This window comes from Pseudophryne corroboree, chromosome 9 (genome assembly GCF_028390025.1).
Source record: "Pseudophryne corroboree isolate aPseCor3 chromosome 9, aPseCor3.hap2, whole genome shotgun sequence".
NCBI lineage: Eukaryota > Metazoa > Chordata > Amphibia > Anura > Myobatrachidae > Pseudophryne > Pseudophryne corroboree.
In genome coordinates this window covers 155,446,624-155,465,343 of record NC_086452.1, presented here as the reverse complement: position 1 = coordinate 155,465,343, position 18,720 = coordinate 155,446,624, and the positions used below count along the sequence as shown (strand labels likewise).

General features: G+C 47.9%; 1 protein-coding gene across 2 annotated transcripts in view; it reads left to right on the top strand.

Annotated features, from left to right (window-relative positions):
• The window catches only part of CCDC18 (coiled-coil domain containing 18), a 434,514-nt gene extending 416,581 nt beyond the window's left edge, over window positions 1-17,933 (top strand). For both annotated transcript variants that reach the window (XM_063939870.1, XM_063939871.1), the window contains exons 27-28: window positions 16,277-16,777; window positions 17,740-17,933. In XM_063939870.1, coding sequence (XP_063795940.1) covers window positions 16,277-16,777; window positions 17,740-17,745 — 507 coding nt within the window. In that variant the 3' untranslated portion in view covers window positions 17,746-17,933. The remainder of the gene's footprint in view (window positions 1-16,276; window positions 16,778-17,739) is intronic.
• Window positions 17,934-18,720: the final 787 nt, after the last annotated feature.

The following is an 18,720-nucleotide window of genomic DNA, read 5'->3' as shown; positions in this document are numbered from 1 at the left end:
AGACACGATCTTCACCCGGGGGAGTGGGGACTTCACCCAGAAGTTTTCCACATGATTGTGAACCGTTGGGAAAAACCAAAGGTGGACATGATGGCGTCCCGCCTCAACAAAAAACTGGACAGGTATTGCACCAGGTCAAGGGACCCTCAGGCAATAGCTGTGGACGCTCTGGTAACACCGTGGGTGTACCAGTCAGTGTATGTGTTCCCTCCTCTTCCTCTCATACCAAAAGTACTGAGAATCATAAGAAGGAGAGGAGTAAAGACTATACTCGTGGCTCCGGATTGGCCAAGAAGGACTTGGTACCCGGAAATTCAAGAGATGCTCACGGAAGACCCGTGGCCTCTACCTCTAAGAAAGGACCTGCTCCAGCAGGGACCATGTCTGTTCCAAGACTTACCGCGGCTGCGTTTGACGGCATGGCGGTTGAACGCCAGATCCTGAAGGAAAAAGGCATTCCGGATGAAGTCATCCCTACCCTGATCAAAGCCAGGAAGGATGTGACCGTACAACATTATCATCGTATTTGGCGAAAATATGTTGCGTGGTGCGAGGCCAGGAAGGCCCCTACAGAGGAATTTCAACTGGGTCGATTCCTGCATTTCCTGCAAACAGGACTGTCTATGGGCCTCAAATTAGGGTCCATTAAGGTTCAAATTTCGGCCCTGTCAATATTTTTCCAAAAAGAACTAGCTTCTGTTCCTGAAGTTCAGACGTTTGTCAAGGGAGTACTGCATATACAGCCTCCTTTTGTGCCTCCAGTGGCACCTTGGGATCTCAATGTAGTGTTTGGATTCCTAAAATCACATTGGTTTGAACCACTCACCACTGTGGACTTAAAATATCTCACATGGAAAGTGGTAATGCTGTTAGCCCTGGCTTCAGCCAGGCGTGTTTCAGAATTGGCGGCTTTATCCTATAAAAGCCCTTACCTAATTTTTCATACGGACAGGGCAGAATTGAGGACTCGTCCTCAATTTCTCCCTAAGGTGATTTCAGCTTTTCACTTAAACCAGCCTATTGTGGTGCCTGCGGCTACTAGGGACTTGGAGGATTCCAAGTTGCTGGACGTAGTCAGGGCCCTGAAAATATATGTTTCCAGGACGGCTGGAGTCAGAAAATCTGACTCGCTGTTTATCCTGTATGCACCCAACAAGCTGGGTGCTCCTGCTTCTAAGCAGACTATTGCTCGCTGGATTTGTAGTACAATTCAGCTTGCACATTCTGTGGCAGGCCTGCCACAGCCAAAATCTGTAAAAGCCCATTCCACACGGAAAGTGGGCTCATCTTGGGCGGCTGCCCGAGGGGTCTCGGCTTTACAACTTTGCCGAGCAGCTACTTGGTCAGGGGCAAACACGTTTGCTAAATTCTACAAATTTGATACCCTGGCTGAGGAGGACCTGGAGTTCTCTCATTCGGTGCTGCAGAGTCATCCGCACTCTCCCGCCCGTTTGGGAGCTTTGGTATAATCCCCATGGTCCTTTCGGAGTCCCCAGCATCCACTAGGACGTTAGAGAAAATAAGAATTTACTTACCGATAATTCTATTTCTCATAGTCCGTAGTGGATGCTGGGCGCCCATCCCAAGTGCGGATTGTCTGCATTACTTGTACATAGTTATTGTTACAAAAATCGGGTTATTGTTGTTGTGAGCCATCTTTTCAGAGGCTCCTTTTGTTATCATGCTGTTAACTGGGTTCAGATCACAAGTTGTACGGTGTGATTGGTGTGGCTGGTATGAGTCTTACCCGGGATTCAAAATCCTTCCTTATTGTGTACGCTCGTCCGGGCACAGTATCCTAACTGAGGCTTGGAGGAGGGTCATAGGGGGAGGAGCCAGTGCACACCAGGTAGTCCTAAAGCTTTTTACTTTTGTGCCCAGTCTCCTGCGGAGCCGCTATTCCCCATGGTCCTTTCGGAGTCCCCAGCATCCACTACGGACTATGAGAAATAGAATTATCGGTAAGTAAATTCTTATTTTTATTGTTTACCATATTTTCATCACATTTTTTTTTGTTTACCACATTCTACCATATTTTTGGTCTGCCCGACAACTGGATGATTATTCAGGAAATTGTAGGCACCAATATCTGAGCTACACAATTTTCTGCCACATTACACTGCATTTGCATATGTCCGCCCACAAGGAGGATGACGTGGTGAGAGTAAAACATAGGAATCATGGCAGATTATTGAGAACACACACACACACTGCTCAATATCTGGAGATTGTGGCAGATATTTTTGGTCTGGACCGATAGAGCGGAAAATCGATCGTTCGGGGGGAGGGGGGGGAGTGGGTGCAAGATTTTCCTGAATTATTAGCGAAACGCCACCACGATTGTTTGTACACACTATACAATAAATCAGGCCAATGTCCCAATTATTGTCAAATCGGCCCAATAATTGTATAGCGCATACCTAGCTTTAGGCAGATCTGTTAATAAAAATCGACTAGTATGCAACCAATGAATGGGCCTACCTAATTCAGACCTGATCGCAGCAACAAAATCTTTCTCTAATGGGCAAAACCATGTGCAGTGCAGGTGGGGCAGATGTAACATGTGCAGAGAGAGTTAATTTGGGTGGGTTATTTTGTTTCTGTGCAGAGTAATTACTGGCTGCTTTATTTTTTTAACACTGCAATTTAGATTTTAGTTTGAACACACCCCACCCAAATCTAAAGGGGGGTACTCACGGAGAGATCCATGCTTAAAATCTAAGCAATCTGACTAGATTGCTTAGATTTTAAGAACAGATCACTCGTGTGTAGCCCCCTCAGCGATAGCGATGCGCTGCCCCGCACATCGCTATCGCCGGTGCTATATTGAGCGCCCCTCCCCTAACCCCCCACCCCACCCCCGGTCCTCCCCCGCATCGCTCAGCACACATCTCTACCGTGTACATGGCCTCTAACTCTCTCTGCACGTTATATCTGCCCCACCTGCACTGCACATGGTTTTGTCCATTAGATAAAAAGATTTTGCTGGTTCGATCAGGTCTGGATTAAACCCCGTGTCTTAGAAACTTTGATGTCTTCACTATTAGTAACAATATAATATTATTACTTGCTTTTTATTGCACATCCTGGCCAGGAAATACTCTATATACAGGCAGTCACCCACTTTGTTACTCAGTCCACTCACATATACGGGCAGCAATCCTCTTTCCCGGTTGCTGGTGCGGTTGAATAGTCGCAAACTTTTGGAGTGTATGAGCTGCAATTTCCAATTCAGGTCCCAAGCGTAGAGTAGCAGAAAGTAGCGTTTCCCTGCTTATAATCCAATGTCAGCAGCTTCCTCAGTAGTAATAAATCATGTATTTCATCTCTTGGTCTATATCCCAGAGCCACCTGGTTTGTACATGCACGCTGTGTACCATCTCCGATTCACACATGCACACTGCGCACCATCTCCAAGCCTCGTTCCAAGATGGAACGCATACGCAAGAAGCGCACCATGCATTCCATTGTTTGTTTGTTTTTAAACATGGGCGTTCGTTCCATTGGCCTAATTCAGACCTGATCTCAGCAGCAATTTAGTTAGGTAATGGGCAAAACCATGTGCACTGCAGGTGTGGCAGATATAACATTTGCAGAGAGAGTTAGATTTGGGTGGGTTATTTTGTTTCTGTGCAGGGTAAATACTGGCTGCTTTATTTTTACACTGCAATTTAGATTTCACTTTGAACACACCCCACCCAAATCTAATGGGCCCTACACACTGGCAGATAATACTGAAAGATATGAACGATCTCGTTCATTTAATGAACGAGATACCGTTCATTTCTGCTGCGGGGTACACTGGGCTCCACAAGTCTGGACAATGGGGTGTACAGTAGGATCGTGTTCCGAGGCATCAACAGGCTCAAAGTTTTGACTGTTCCCAGAATGCACAGCGCCGCCGCCTCTATAACCCCGCCTCCCAGCACAGGAGCTCAGTTTGTCAGTTGGTGCTGCAGTAAGCAGGCACTTAACAGAGGGGCTGCTCCAGGCAGCCCTAAGAAAAGCTTTTTATGAGGTAAAAAGTGAAGACTTCAAGGGCAGCAGCGGTGGTAAATGTCTTCTGACATTCTCTGCTGCAGCTCCAGCTCTCCCCAGCGGCGCTGTACACTCCCGAGCCCTGGTTGCCGGGTACCTACAGCGGAGGCTCCGGTTTTCTTCACGATAGGCACACACGGCTGGTGCTCTCCAGGATCGCGTGGCCGCGCTTCGGGAGGTGGTAAGTGGGTCCCGCTCGCGGGACCCGTTCTTTATCGCGATCCTGCGCGGTCAGTGGGAGGCGGGCCGCGCGCGCAGATGGTGGACACTGTGGATACAGGCGATCCCACTAGATCACCAGGGCATGGGCGCAGGTCAGGTTTTCTCTTAAAACCGATTTTAATATCGCCCACAGTACCCGGTGGTTTTGCCAGCAAGGGGGATAAGGCTTAGACCTGAAGCCCCTCCCCCAGCCCCAGGGCGCCATTTCCAGCAAGTGTTTCCGCCCTGGAGCTGCATCTCTGTCTTTCCTCACTCCCTGTCAGTGTCTGCGGCGCCATTACTCCTCAGCTCACTGTTCCTGGGACTGCTTAGGCAAATCCTCCTATGTAAAGCCGCCTGGTTGTCAGCGCTGTGCCTTTACATGACACTTAAGTACTCTACCTGCCTTTTTAGTCAGTGTTAGTAAGAAAGAGTGCATTTAGTCAGGGGTTTATAGTACAATTACCCTGTGATATACATCCAGTTTCTTACTGTGTAGTGTTATATCTATTGACTATATAGCTGTGTAAGCTAGTCCAGTGCAGTATTATTGTCTGTAATAACCTCTGCATTGTACAAACTGACTATTTGTGTGTGCATTGATAGCTGAGTGGTGTCCATCTCGTGTCTTTCACTCAACTTGCTATCCCTATATTCTATAACCTGAGGGGGCTTGGTGCGTCAGGTGTTATTTAATATAGGATTTTCACAAAGATATACTGTATTACGTATTTTTCTCTGTGATTTAGTCACCATATCTCTCCTTTATCTCTGCTGGTGCTGACTACACTGCGCAGGGGTTTGGGTTTAGGGATATAGTGCTGCTAATAATTGTACTGTGTTACCTCATACTGCAAGTTATATCATGTGTGCTTCTGAGGGTAACGGTTCTGGGGCGGAACACACTGCTGTTGTTGCTGAAGCCACAGGCACATATGGGGAGAATATAGCAGCTGTGGGCTCTGGTTCTGGGGGCTCCTTGCCCCCCAGTGGGACTGTGGCAACGGAGGCACCTACTGACCCTCCGTGGGCCGCTTTTTCCACGCTTCTGCATACGCTAGTTCATAAACTAACACCCCCTATGGGACCCCCAATGCCGGTACAACCGTATGTGGTCCCGGCAGCTAACCCGCCGTGGGCGGACGATTTATCTGCTCAATTAAATAAGTTGAACCAGTCCCTGACTACTAAAAAGTCTGACCAACGCTCGCCTAAGTCCAAGAGGTCCTCTAAGCGAGCGCTCGTCTCCTCACAATCCACTGCTGTCACTGACACCTCGTCTGATGAAGACAGCACATACACTGACCCCACAGGTTCTGACTCGGATACGGCTGATGGGGAGGGTAATTCACATGTGGATGTTCCTGATCTTTTGGAGGCTATTAAGTTAGTTCTGCAGATTACGGATGATCCCGAGCCATCCGTTCCTCCTAAGAAACCAGATAGGTTCAAGTGTCAGAAGGTGATTAAACAAGTTTTACCTCACTCTGACCACCTAGTGGATATACGTCAGGAACCCTGGCAAAGCCCGGGTACGAAGTTTGTGCCTCAAAAGAAGATGCTGGCTCGCTATCCCCTCGCGCCAGAGCTGTCTAAGAATTGGGAAACGCCTCCTCCAGTAGACTCACATGTGGCTAGGATGGTGGTTTCCTCAGCTCTACCTGTCACTACCGTCATGTCTCTAAAAGAGCCTACGGATAAACGTGTCGAGGGTTGTCTAAAAGCGATTTACACCCACACGGGTGCTGCACAAAGGCCCACTATTGCAGCTACATAGGCGGCAGAAGCTATTGAAGCATGGGCCTTGGAGTTAGAGGCTGAAATCTCCTCTGACCATGCTAGACAATGCTTGTCATATTTCTCTAACGTCCTAGTGGATGCTGGGGACTCCGTCAGGACCATGGGGAATAGCGGCTCCGCAGGAGACAGGGCACAAAAAGTAAGCTTTTAGGATCACATGGTGTGTACTGGCTCCTCCCCCTATGACCCTCCTCCAAGCCTCAGTTAGGTTTTTGTGCCCGTCCGAGCAGGGTGCAATCTAGGTGGCTCTCTTAAAGAGTTGCTTAGAAAAAGTTTTTAGGTTCTTTATTTTCAGTGAGTCCTGCTGGCAACAGGCTCACTGCATCGAGGGACTTAGGGGAGAGAAGTGAACTCACCTGCGTGCAGGATGGATTGGCTTCTTAGGCTACTGGACACCATTAGCTCCAGAGGGAGTCGGAACACAGGTCTCGCCCTGGGGTTCGTCCCGGAGCCGCGCCGCCGACCCCCCTTGCAGATGCTGAAGATTGAAGAGGTCCAGAACCAGGCGGCAGAAGACTTTCAGTCTTCATCAGGTAGCGCACAGCACTGCAGCTGTGCGCCATTGTTGTCAGCACACTTCACCCAGCGGTCACGGAGGGTGCAGGGCGCGGGGGGGGGGGCGCCCTGGGCAGCAATGTATAATACCTGTATGGCGAAAAATACATCACATATAGCCCTTGAGGCTATATGGATGTATTTAACCCCTGCCAGATATCACAGACTCCGGAGAAGAAGCCCGCCGAAAAGGGGGCGGGGCCTATTCTCCTCAGCACACAGCGCCATTTTCCTTCACAGAAATGCTGGTGGGAAGGCTCCCATGCTCTCCCCTGCACTGCACTACAGAAACAGGGTTAAAACAGAGAGGGGGGGCACTGATTTGGCGATATGAATATATATTAAAATGCTATAAGGGAGGAACACTTATATAAAGGTTGTCCCTGTATAATTATAGCGTTTTGGTGTGTGCTGGCAAACTCTCCCTCTGTCTCCCCAAAGGGCTAGTGGGTCCTGTCCTCTATCAGAGCATTCCCTATGTGTGTGCTGTATGTCGGTACGTGTGTGTCGACATGTATGAGGAAAATGTTGGTGAGGAGGCGGAGCAAATTGCCTGTAATGGTGATGTCACTCTCTAGGGAGTCGAAACCGGAATGGATGGCTTAATTATGGAATTACGTGATAATGTCAACACGCTGCAAGCCGGTTGACGACATGAGACGGCCGGCGAACAAATTAGTACCTGTCCAGGCGTCTCAAACACCGTCAGGGGCTGTAAAACGCCCATTTACCTCAGTTCCCATTCCCAGGAACAGAAGCCCTCCACCGCTTCTACCAAGTTCTCAGCATGACGCTGGGACCGTACAGGACCCCTGGATCCTACAAGTAGTATCCAAGGGGTACAGATTGGAATGTCGAGACGTTTCCCCCTCGCAGGTTCCTGTAGTCTGCTGTACCAATGTCTCCCTCCGACAGGGAGGCAGTATTGAAAACAATTCACAAGCTGTATTCCCAGCAGGTGATAATAAAATTACCCCTCCTACAACAAGGAAAGGGGTATTATTCCACACTATATGGTGGTACTGAAGCCAGAAGGCTAGGTGAGACCTATTCTAAATCTGAAATATTTGAACACTTACAAAGGTTCAAATCCAGATGCAGTCACTCAGAGCAGTGATAGCGAACCGGGAAGAAGGGGACTATATGGTGTCCCGGGACATCAGGGATGCTTACCTCCATGTCCCAAAATTTGCCTTTCTCACCAAGGGTACCTCAGGTTCGTGGTACAGAACTGTCACTATCAGTTTCAGACGATGCCGTTGGATTGTCCAAGGCACCCCGGGTCCTTACCAAGGTAATGACCGAAATGAGGATTCGTCTTCAAAGAAAATGGACGACCTTCTGATAAGAACAAGGTCCAGAGAACAGTTGGAGGTCGGAGTAGCACTATCTCAAGTAGTTCTACGACAGCACGGGTGGATTCTAAATATTCCAAAACCGCAGTTGTTCCGACGACACGTCTGCTGGTCCTAGGGATGATTCTGGACACAGTCCAGAAAAAGGTGTTTCTCCCAGAGGAGAAAGCCAGGGAGTTATCCGAGCTAATCGGGATCCTCCTAAAACCAGGAAAAGTGTCAGTGCATCATTGCACAAGAGTCCTGGTAAAAATGGTGGCTTATTACGAAGCGATTCCATTCGGCAGATTTCACGCAAGAACTCTTCAGTGGGATCTGCTGGACAAATGGTCCGGATCGCATCTTCAGATGCATCAGCGGATAACCCTATATCCAAGGACAAGGGTGTCTCTCCTGTGGTGATTACAGAGTGCTCATCTTCTAGAGGGCCGCAGATTCGGCATTCAGGATTGGATGCTGGTGACCACGGAGGCCAGCCTGAGAGGCTGGGGAGCAGTCACACAGGGAAAAAATTTCCAGGGAGTGTGATCAAGTCTGGAGAATTCTCTCCACATAAATATACTGGAGCTAAGAGCAAATTTATAATGCTCTAAGCTTAGCAAGACCTCTGCTTCAAGGTCAGCCGGTATTGATCCAGTGGGATAACATCACGGCAGTCGCCCACGTAAACAGAAAGGGCGGCACAAGAAGCAGGAGGGCAGTGGCAAAACTGCAAGGATTTTTCGCTAGGCGGAAAATCATGTGATAGCACTGTCAGCAGTGTTCATTCCGGGAGTGGACGACTGGGAAGCAGACTTCCTCAGCAGGCACGACCTCCACCCGGGAGAGTGGGAACTTCATCGGGAAGTTTTCCGCATGATTGTGAACCGTTGGGAAAGACCAAAGGTGGACATGATGGCGTCCCGCCCGAACAAAAAACGGGACAGGTATTGCGCCAGGTCACGAGACCTTCAGGCGATAGCTGTGGACGTCCTGGTAACACCGTGGGTGTAACAGTCGGTGTATGTGTTCCCTCCTCTGCTTCTCATAACCAAGGTATTGAGAATTATAAGACGTAGAGGAGTAAGAACTATACTCGTGGCTCCGGATTGGCCAAGAGGGACTTGGTACCCGGAACTTCAAGAGATGCTCACAGAGGACTAATGGCCTCGGGAGCTAAGAAGGGACTTGCTTCAGCAAGTACCATGTCTGTTCCAAGACTTACCGCGGCTGCGTTTTGACGGCATGGCGGTTGAACGCCGGATCCTAAGGGAAAAGGCATTTCGGAAGAGGTTATACCTACCCTGGTCAAAGCCAGGAAGGAGGTGACCGCACAACGTTATCACCACATGTGGTGAAAATATGTTGCGTGGGTGAGGCCAGGAAGGCCCCACGAAGAAATTTCAACTAGGTCGATTTCTGCACTTCCTGCAAACAGGAGTGTCTATGAGCCTCAAATTGGGGTCCATTAAGGTTCAAGTTTCGGCCCTGTAGATTTTCTTCCAGAAAGAATTGGCTTCGGTTCCTGAAGTCCAGAAGTTTGTCAAGGGAGTATTGCATATACAGCCCCTTTTGTGCCTCCAGTGGCACCGTGGGATCTCAACGTAGTGTTGGGATTCCTCAAATCATATTGGTTTGAACCGCTCAAATCTGTGGATTTGAAATATCTCACATGGAAAGTGACCATGCTGTTGGCCCTGGCCTCGGCCAGGCGATTGTCAGAATTGGCGGCTTTGTCTTACAAAAGCCCATATTTAATTTTCCATTCGGACAGGGCAGAACTGCGGACTTGTCCCCAGTTTCTTCCTAAGGTGGTGTCAGCGTTTCACCTGAAACAACCTATTGTGGTGCCTGCGGCTACTAGGGACTTGGAGGACTCCAAGTTGCTAGACGTTGTCAGGGCCCTGAAAATATATATATATATATATATATATATAATTCCAGGACGGCTGGAGTCAGAAAGTCTGACTTGCTGTTTATATTGTATGCACCCAAAAAGCTGGGTGCTCCTGCTTCTAAGCAGACTATTGCTCGTTGGATTTGTAATACAATTCAGCTTGCACATTCTGTGGCAGGCCTGCCACAGCCAAAATCTGTAAATGCCCATTCCACAAGGAAGGTGGGCTCATCTTGGGCGGCTGCCCGAGGGGTCTCGGCTTTACAACTTTGCCGAGCAGCTACGTGGTCAGGGGGGAACACGTTTGTAAAATTCTACAAATTTGATACCCTGGCTGAGGAGGACCTGGAGTTTCTCTCATTCGGTGCTGCAGAGTCATCCGCACTCTCCCGCCCGTTTGGGAGCTTTGGTATAATCCCCATGGTCCTGACGGAGTCCCCAGCATCCACTAGGACGTTAGAGAAAATAAGATTTTACTTACCGATAAATCTATTTCTCGTAGTCCGTAGTGGATGCTGGGCGCCCATCCCAAGTGCGGATTGTCTGCATTACTTGTACATAATTATTGTTACAAAAATCGGGTTGTTATTGTTGTGGGCCATCTTTTCAGAGGCTCCTTCGTTGTTATCATACTGTTAACTGGGTTCAAATCACAGGTTGTACGGTGTGATTGGTGTGGCTGGTATGAGTCTTACCCGGGATTCAAGATCCTTCCTTATTGTGTACGCTCGTCCGGGCACAGTACCTAACTGAGGCTTGGAGGAGGGTCATAGGGGGAGGAGCCAGTACACACCATGTGATCCTAAAAGCTTACTTTTTGTGCCCTGTCTCCTGCGGAGCCGCTATTCCCCATGGTCCTGACGGAGTCCCCAGCATCCACTACGGACTACGAGAAATAGATTTATCGGTAAGTAAAATCTTATTATTGTCACAGCTTCTCGCTATATTAAAGAGGCAGCTTCTGATGCCGGTATCCTAGCAGCCAAGGCCTCTACTACGTCAGTCCTGGCTTGCAGGATATTGTGGCTGAGATCCTGGTCTGTGGAGTTGGACTCTAGAAAAACCCTGGAGGTACTCCCTTTCAAGGGGGATATTCTGTTTGGGGAGGACTTAAATAAGATAGTGGCTGACTTAGCTACTGCCAAAACTGCCTGTCTGCCTAATACAGCTCCTTCTGTGTCGAAGGCCAAAGGCACGTCCTTTCGCCCCTTTCGTCCTTCAGGTAAAGCAAAAGGTCAGGCATACCATAAGCAGGCCCGCACTTCCAAACCTGGTAAGCCGAAGCCCAAAAGAGCCTGGGCTGCCCATCAGCCAGCAGCCAAGACCGATAAGCCTGCCGCATGACGGGGCGGGCCTCCCCCTGGGGGATCCCAGGGTGGGGGGCCGGCTTCTAGGGTATACCCAGGAATGGTTGAAGACCACTTCAGATGCCTGGGTACGGGAAGTCGTCACTCGAGGTTACGCCATAGCCTTCAAAAACCGACCCCCTCATCGATTTTGCCAGACAGACGTCCCGTCGGACCAGACAAAGTCAAACACTCTGCATTGGGTGGTACAGACCCTCCTGGATACAGGAGTCGTAGTACAGGTGCCTCTTGCTCAGAGGGGCCGGGGGTACTATTCTCTGCTGTTTCTAGTCCCGAAACCGAATGGGTCCTCCCGGCCCATTCTCAACCTCAAGGCACTGAACAAATTTGTGAAGGTTTCCAAGCTCCGTATGGACACCCTTCGCTCTATAGTTCTGGCCTTGGAACCTGGGGACTACATGGTCTCCCTGGACATACAGGATGCTTACCTGCATATTCCTATAGCAGTGTCACATCAACAATACCTGAGGTTCAATATTGGCAACCTCCATTACCAGTTTCGGGCGTTACCTTTTGGTTTAACAACGGCTCTGCGAGTCTTCACCAAAGTTATGGCAGTGATGACGGTGGTACTCCGCCGTCAAGGAGTCAGGATACTGCCGTATCTGGACGACTTGGTAATCCTGTCAAATTCCCCAGATCTTCTCCTGTGTCATCTGGATATGATGGTCCGGTTTCTACAAGCCCACGGGTGGCTCATCAACTGGAAGAAATCCTCCCTGGTCCCTGCTCAGAGCATGGTGCATCTGGGAGCGCTGTTGGACACTCACAACCAGAGGTTTTTCTTGTCTCAGGAGAAAGTCCTGAAACTTCAGGACAGGATTCGTTGCTTCCTTTCTCGTCCGCAAGTGTCGATACATTCGGCAATGCAGGTGCTGGGCCTCATGCTGTCAGCATTCGACATGGTGGAGTATGCTCAATTCCATTCTCGCCCCCTCCAGAAGCTGATTCTAGCCAAGTGGGACGGCCTGCCTCACCGGATCAGGTCTCACATGATCTCTTTGACTCCGGAGGTCCGTCTGTCGCTGCTCTGGTGGCTCCTGGACCGACAATTGTGCAGAGGCCGTCCCTTCTGGATATCCAACTGGGTCCTGTTGACGACAGATGCCAGTCTAAGAGGTTGGGGCGCGGTGCTGGAGCAGCACTCCTTGCAGGGTCGGTGGACCAAGGAGGAATCTCTCCTCTCGATCAACATTCTGGAATTACGGGCGGTCTTCAATGCGTTGAACCTAGCCCAGCATTTGATTCAGAACCGTCCTGTTCAAGTACAGTCGGACAACGCCACCAAGGTGGCTTACATAAATCATCAAGGCGGCACTCGAAGCCTCACGGATTCTACGTTGGGCAGAACGCCATCTACCGGCAATATCGGCAATATTCATTCCGGGAGTCCTGAATTGGGAAGCGGACTTTCTCAGTCGTCGGGACGTGCATGCTGGCGAGTGGGGCCTCCATCCAGAAGTGTTTCAACTCCTCGTGGAAAGGTGGGGTCTTCCAGATGTGGATCTGATGGCGTCTCGACACAATCACAAGGTTCCGGTCTTTGGAGCAAGGACAAGGGATCCTCAAGCAGCATTCGTGGATGCGCTGGCAGTGCCGTGGAGGTTTCGGCTGCCGTACGTGTTCCCTCCGGTGTCACTCCTGCCCAGGGTAATTCGGAAGTTCAAGCAAGAAAAAGGAAATCTGCTTCTCATAGCTCCGGCGTGGCCCAGACGGCACTAGTTCTCAGACCTGCAAGGCCTATCATCAGAGTGTCCACTTCTACTTCCACAATGCCCAGACCTCCTCATTCAGGGCCCCTGTGTCTACCAGGACCTAGCCCGGCTGTCTTTGACGGCGTGGCTCTTGAAGCTTCCGTCTTAAGAGCTAAGGGTTTTTCCGAAGAGGTCATTAAAACTATGTTGCGGGCCCGGAAACCGGCCTCTGCTCGGATTTACCATCGGGTCTGGCATTCTTACTTTGTTTGGTGCGCATCTAACCATTATGACGCTTCCAAGTTTAGTACAGCCAAACTTTTGGCTTTTCTACAGCAGGGCCTAGATTTAGGCCTGCGTCTGGCCTCCCTCAAGGTTCATATTTCTGCCTTGTCGGTGTGGTTTCAGAGAAAAATTGCGACTTTACCTGATGTTCATACTTTCACTCAGGGTGTGTTGCGTATTCAACCTCCCTATGTCCCGCCTGTGGCTCCTTGGGACTTGTCGGTAGTTTTGGAGGCGTTGCAGGAGCCTCCATTTGAACCTCTTGGTTCAAGCTGACCTTAAGTGGCTTTCCCTTAAGGTGGTGTTCTTGCTGGCTATTGCCTCTGCTAGAAGAGTGTCGGATTTGGGTGCCTTGTCTTGTAGTTCCCCATATCTGATATTTCACCATGACCGGGCGGTTCTTAGGACTCGTCCCAGATATTTACCTAAGGTGGTTTCTTCGTTCCACCTTAATCAGGAGATTGTGGTTCCAGCTTTTGTTTCTCCTGATTTGTCTCCCAAAGAGCGGTCTTTGGATGTGGTACGGGCTCTCCGTATCTATGTGAAGAGAACTGCTTCTATTCGAAAGTCTGATTCTCTCTTTGTTTTGTTTGGATTTCACAAACGTGGCTGGCCTGCTCACAAGCAGACCCTGGCCAGGTGGATTAGAATGGTGATTGCGCATGCTTATGTGAAGGCTGGTCAGTCAGCTCCTGTTCACATTACGGACCATTCTACTCGGTCTGTTGGACCTTCTTGGGCGGCCCAACGTGGTGCGACCCTTGACCAATTGTGCAAGGCGGCTACGTGGTACTCCGGGAACACGTTCATAAGGTTCTATGCCTTCGATACTGCCACTTCCCAGGATGCTTCCTTTGGACGCCGGGTTCTTGTGCCCGCTACAGTGCGTCCCCTCCCATAAGGAACTACTTTAGGACATCCCCATTGTCCAGACTTGTGGAGCCCAGTGTACCCCGCAGCAGAAAACAAGTTTTATGGTAAGAACTTACCCTTGTTAAAACTCTTTCTGCTAGGTACACTGGGCTCCACAAGGCGCCCACCCTGGTGCTCTTAGCTTCTTTGGGTTGATATGGCATTAGCCGCTGACACTTCTCTTGTCGTGAGAGTGTGGTGTATGTGGCTACTAACCGTTGTCGTCTCTTTTCCTGCTACTGCATTGGGCTTGTTAACTAAACTGAGCTCCTGTGCTGGGAGGCGGGGTTATAGAGGAGGCGGCGCTGTGCATTCTGGGAACAGTCAAAGCTTTGAGCCTGTTGGTGCCTCGGATCAAGATCCTACTGTACACCCCATTGTCCAGACTTGTGGAGCCCAGTGTACCTCGCAGAAAGAGTTTTAACAAGGGTAAGTTCTTACCATAAAACTCGTTATCTTTCAGTGTGGAGGCATCAGCGATGAACGATGCTCGGTCCCGCGCTCGTTAATCACTGGTGCCCCGTCGCTTGTGCATGCAGGCCAATATGGACGAGATCGTCCATATTTGCCTGCACTGCTATGGAGCCGGGTGACGGGGGAAGTGAAGAAACTTCACTCCCCCCGTTACTGCCCCCCATTCCACCCTCCACCTCCCTCTCCCCCGCCCCCGCTGTCGGGCAGCACGGCGGCGGATCTATCAGTGTTTATGGCCCATTACTCTCTCTGCACATGTTATATCTGTCCCCGTCCCCCCCCCCCCTGCAGTGCACATGGTTTTGCCCATTCGCTAACAAATTTGCTGCTGGGTTCAGGTCTGAATTAGGCCCCATATCTCCTGCTCTGCCGGGCTCAATCTACTTTTACTGAATATAATATGTTTATACACAGTCCCCCTCTTTCTTTGCACCTTTATTATAAACATTGAAGACTTGAAATATGTGGCAATGAGAGGCTTCTATAATGTAGAAAAAGACGTAACGCTATACAGCACTATGCAAAAGGTCTGGGAAAAAATGCTTCAAAGTAATAATGCTTTTAAAAATAGAAGTGTTAATTGTTTATATTTATCAATTAACAAAATGCAAAGTGAATGAACAGAAAAGAAATCAAATCAATATTTGGTGTGACCACCCTTTGCCTTCAAAACAGCATGAATTCTTCTAGGTACACTTGCACACAGTTTTTGAAGGAACTATGCAGGGAGGTTGTTCCAAACATCTTGGAGATGTAGGTGTGCTGAAATCCTTCTGTCGCTTCATGTAATCCCACACAGACTCAACGATGTTGAAATCATCTAACGCCCAGGATCCCAACACCTGTTAGTGTTCTAACCCTGATGCCCTACCCTTCCCCCCAGCCCTCCCTTCTTGCAGCCTAACCCTCCCCAGTGATGCCTTACCCCCCCCCCCTTCTCCTCCCCACACCAAATATTGGTTTGATTTAGATTTCTCTTCTGTTCAAAAATAAACTATTAACACATCTATTATTTACAGCATTCTTACTTTGCAGCATTTTTTTACACACCTGCCTTTTTATATATATTTGATCAAAGAAATACTGGATCTTCCCATGCAAATATGCACAAGTATGAAAGCATCCGACTCCTACATGTGTGGGGAGAGGTGGGACGCTACCCACCACGTAGGAGGAGCAGGTGAAAAGGTTACTGCTAAATACAACACAGAGCAGATAGGAGAGACATAAATCCCCAACTATTCAAAAAAGGTGAATGGTATATCCATCCTTTTAAACTAAGAGGATGGAGAAGGAGAAGCGTATGTAAAAGAGAGAATACAGAACATATGGGACTACAGTAAATGTGATAAAAGTTCAGTCAGACAATTTTTGCCTCTCCCAGCTGGGTTTGGGATTGAGGACGGCACTCAAAAGGACGCGTCCCTGATTATCACGCGTTGTTAAGTGGACATACCTTGACTGTAAGGTGAGAGAGAGAACCTTTGGTCCATAAACAACATAATCCATCAAAAACCCATCTAGTCTTTTTTTTTTTTTTTTTTTTTTTTAGTGTATTTTGGCTAAGTAAAGATGTCTTTTTGTTTTATACCTTTGTGTTGTTGAAATAAGCGCATTGACTGAGTCACTTCAGTGTGCTGTCATGAACAATACATTGTTTGTTGTCTATGTTTAAAAATTATATAAAAATTCTCGTTTGTGTCTTTGTTCTTGCTATAGGAATCAGAGTTGACCAGGTTGAAAGCACGTATTTCAGGTTACGAAAGATCACTGGTTCTCAAACAGCAATCCAACACAAGCTCATTGTCTCCTGAATTATTTAGTGACTGTCGTGAACCAGAATCATACAAACTTCCTGAGGCCTCAGGCTTGAACTGGAAGATGCACAGCTCTATAAGTGACATAAGCCTTAATGACTATGATTCCATAGATTTCCCAGAACATATGATGGAGGACATAAAGAAGTTGGTACTGCCGGATTCCTCACTAGCACGGAGTACCAGTGACAAGGTTGTCCATGTTCCATCAGACAATTTGAATGACACGTCGTTCAACCCCCTAGAGTATGTAGTTGATGACTGTGACAGGACATCAGACTGCCCTGATCTAGGAACTCTCAGTGGTATGCTTAAATATATTAAGCAAGAGATGAAGTTATCAGAAGTCGCACATTCCCATGGCAACAATATGCGGATTGAAGATGGACAGAAAGAACAGCAGGTTTGTCTATATATTATTTCTCTCATACTTTTTGTAGTTACTTTAAAGCTCCTATGTGCACTAAATAAAGACATTGGGGGCAAATCAGATCTGATCGTAGATGTGCTAAATTTATCACATCTACGATCATTTACTCTGACATGCGGCGGGACACCCAGTACAGGGCTAGTCAGCCCCGTATGTCTAGCTCTACGTCCATCCATCTGTCCGTCCGTGTCCCCCCCTGCACAAGTGCAAGAACATCGCACAGCAGCGTTGCTTTGGCACCTGGCGAGTAGCTCCCCTGTCAGCAAAGGTCTATGCCGTTGGCATGCCCTCTCCCGCCCCGCAACCACCTCTGCCAGTCAATCAGGCAGAAGCGATCACAGCCCAGAGATGCTGTTAGCATCTCACTGTGCTCCCAGGGTGCGCACATGCAGTGCAGGGTAATTTATTCTCAGATACAAATTACAGACCACACTTTGTTTTTAATGGATATGATGTGATGATGTTAAGTGGCTGCTTTTATCATAAAAAAAAGGGGAATACATACAAAATCCCGGGTGGTCGAGATGTTGGTGGTCACATGACCGACAGCGCCATATACAGACATAGGAGGGGACAAGTATTTTAACCCCCCCCGGCAGTGTTATTCAATACTAATTCATTTAAAGGTCTGTTATGCTTCAGAAATGCTCCTAAAACGGTAAAATAGTAACAAGCAGCAGTTTTCTTTAGAAGAACGGTATGAAAACTGATGACTGCAGCGTTTTCCACCACGACGTTTAACATTCATATCACATGTAGTAAAATCATTCTAGAGCAAAACCGTTATTCTCCACTCTACTATCATTGAAAACAACTTGTTATTAAGATATTGACATATGCTGTGGTCACAGTAGTTATCAGTCCATAGTATACTGGGTTCTTTATCTCTTTTAGTTTAGCTCTACTTTGAATAATTAATCTCTCCTCTATTTCAGGACTAGGTGTCACAACCTGTGGACCTCGCAGACAAACCTCCACCTGTATATGTGTTGTTATATTTGTATGTTCATATTTATTTGTGCAAAAGTTTATACTTGTGGATTTTTGTATATTTTTTTATGCTTTTTTTTGTTTTTTTTCTTTTAATGAGAATCTTGTTTACATGAAATAAAGACGTTTAATAATTGTATAGTCTCTTGACCAGAGTTTTTCATCTTGAGGCTTACTCTGTAGAGTAGCTTAAATATCAAAGTAAACTAAAAAGCTGCTTATGTGTCATGCAGAGTGATTAGTTATAAGAGTCAATCTTTGCTCTGAAAAATTCCGCCCAGTGAAGAAGTGTGTTGTGTGACCACGTGGATTCAAAGTCAGGTGGGATGTGAAATAAAGACTTTGTTGTTGGAGGAAATGCTCTGGAATAAAAATAAAATGTCAAGTTTACATTTGATATTATTTGCTGTAGTAGTTTGTTTTTGTTTGGGGGGAAAGAGTGGGGGGAGTTTACCAGTGTAGTGCAGTGGCTCCCAAACTGTGTGCCGTGGCACCCTGGGGAGCCTCAGGACACTTGCAGAGGTGCCTTGGATTGGTGGTCCAGGACCAATCCAAATTGTTTATGGCCAGTGTAATGGGCAAAACCAGTGCTGGTGGCTGCCAATCATAAAATATGTGGACAAATAGAAGCAAATTTTGTCCCTCACAACACAATTCAACTTAAGGATGACCTATAAACAACATTTACTAAATTCAATATTTCTTTCTAAATTTCTCAATGAGAAACCTTTGGCCTAGAGGTACGGCAAACAAATTTGGGAACCACTGGTGTAGTCTTTTTTTTCATTTTGATTTGTTCTTTTATTTTTTTTTTAGAGCTGGGGTTATATTTGTGTTTTCTTACACATGCCAAAAACAAAGTGGTAGTTTATGAGGTCATGTGTTAGCGTGGTATAAAATTTATGGCCTGAGTCTGAGAAGTACCC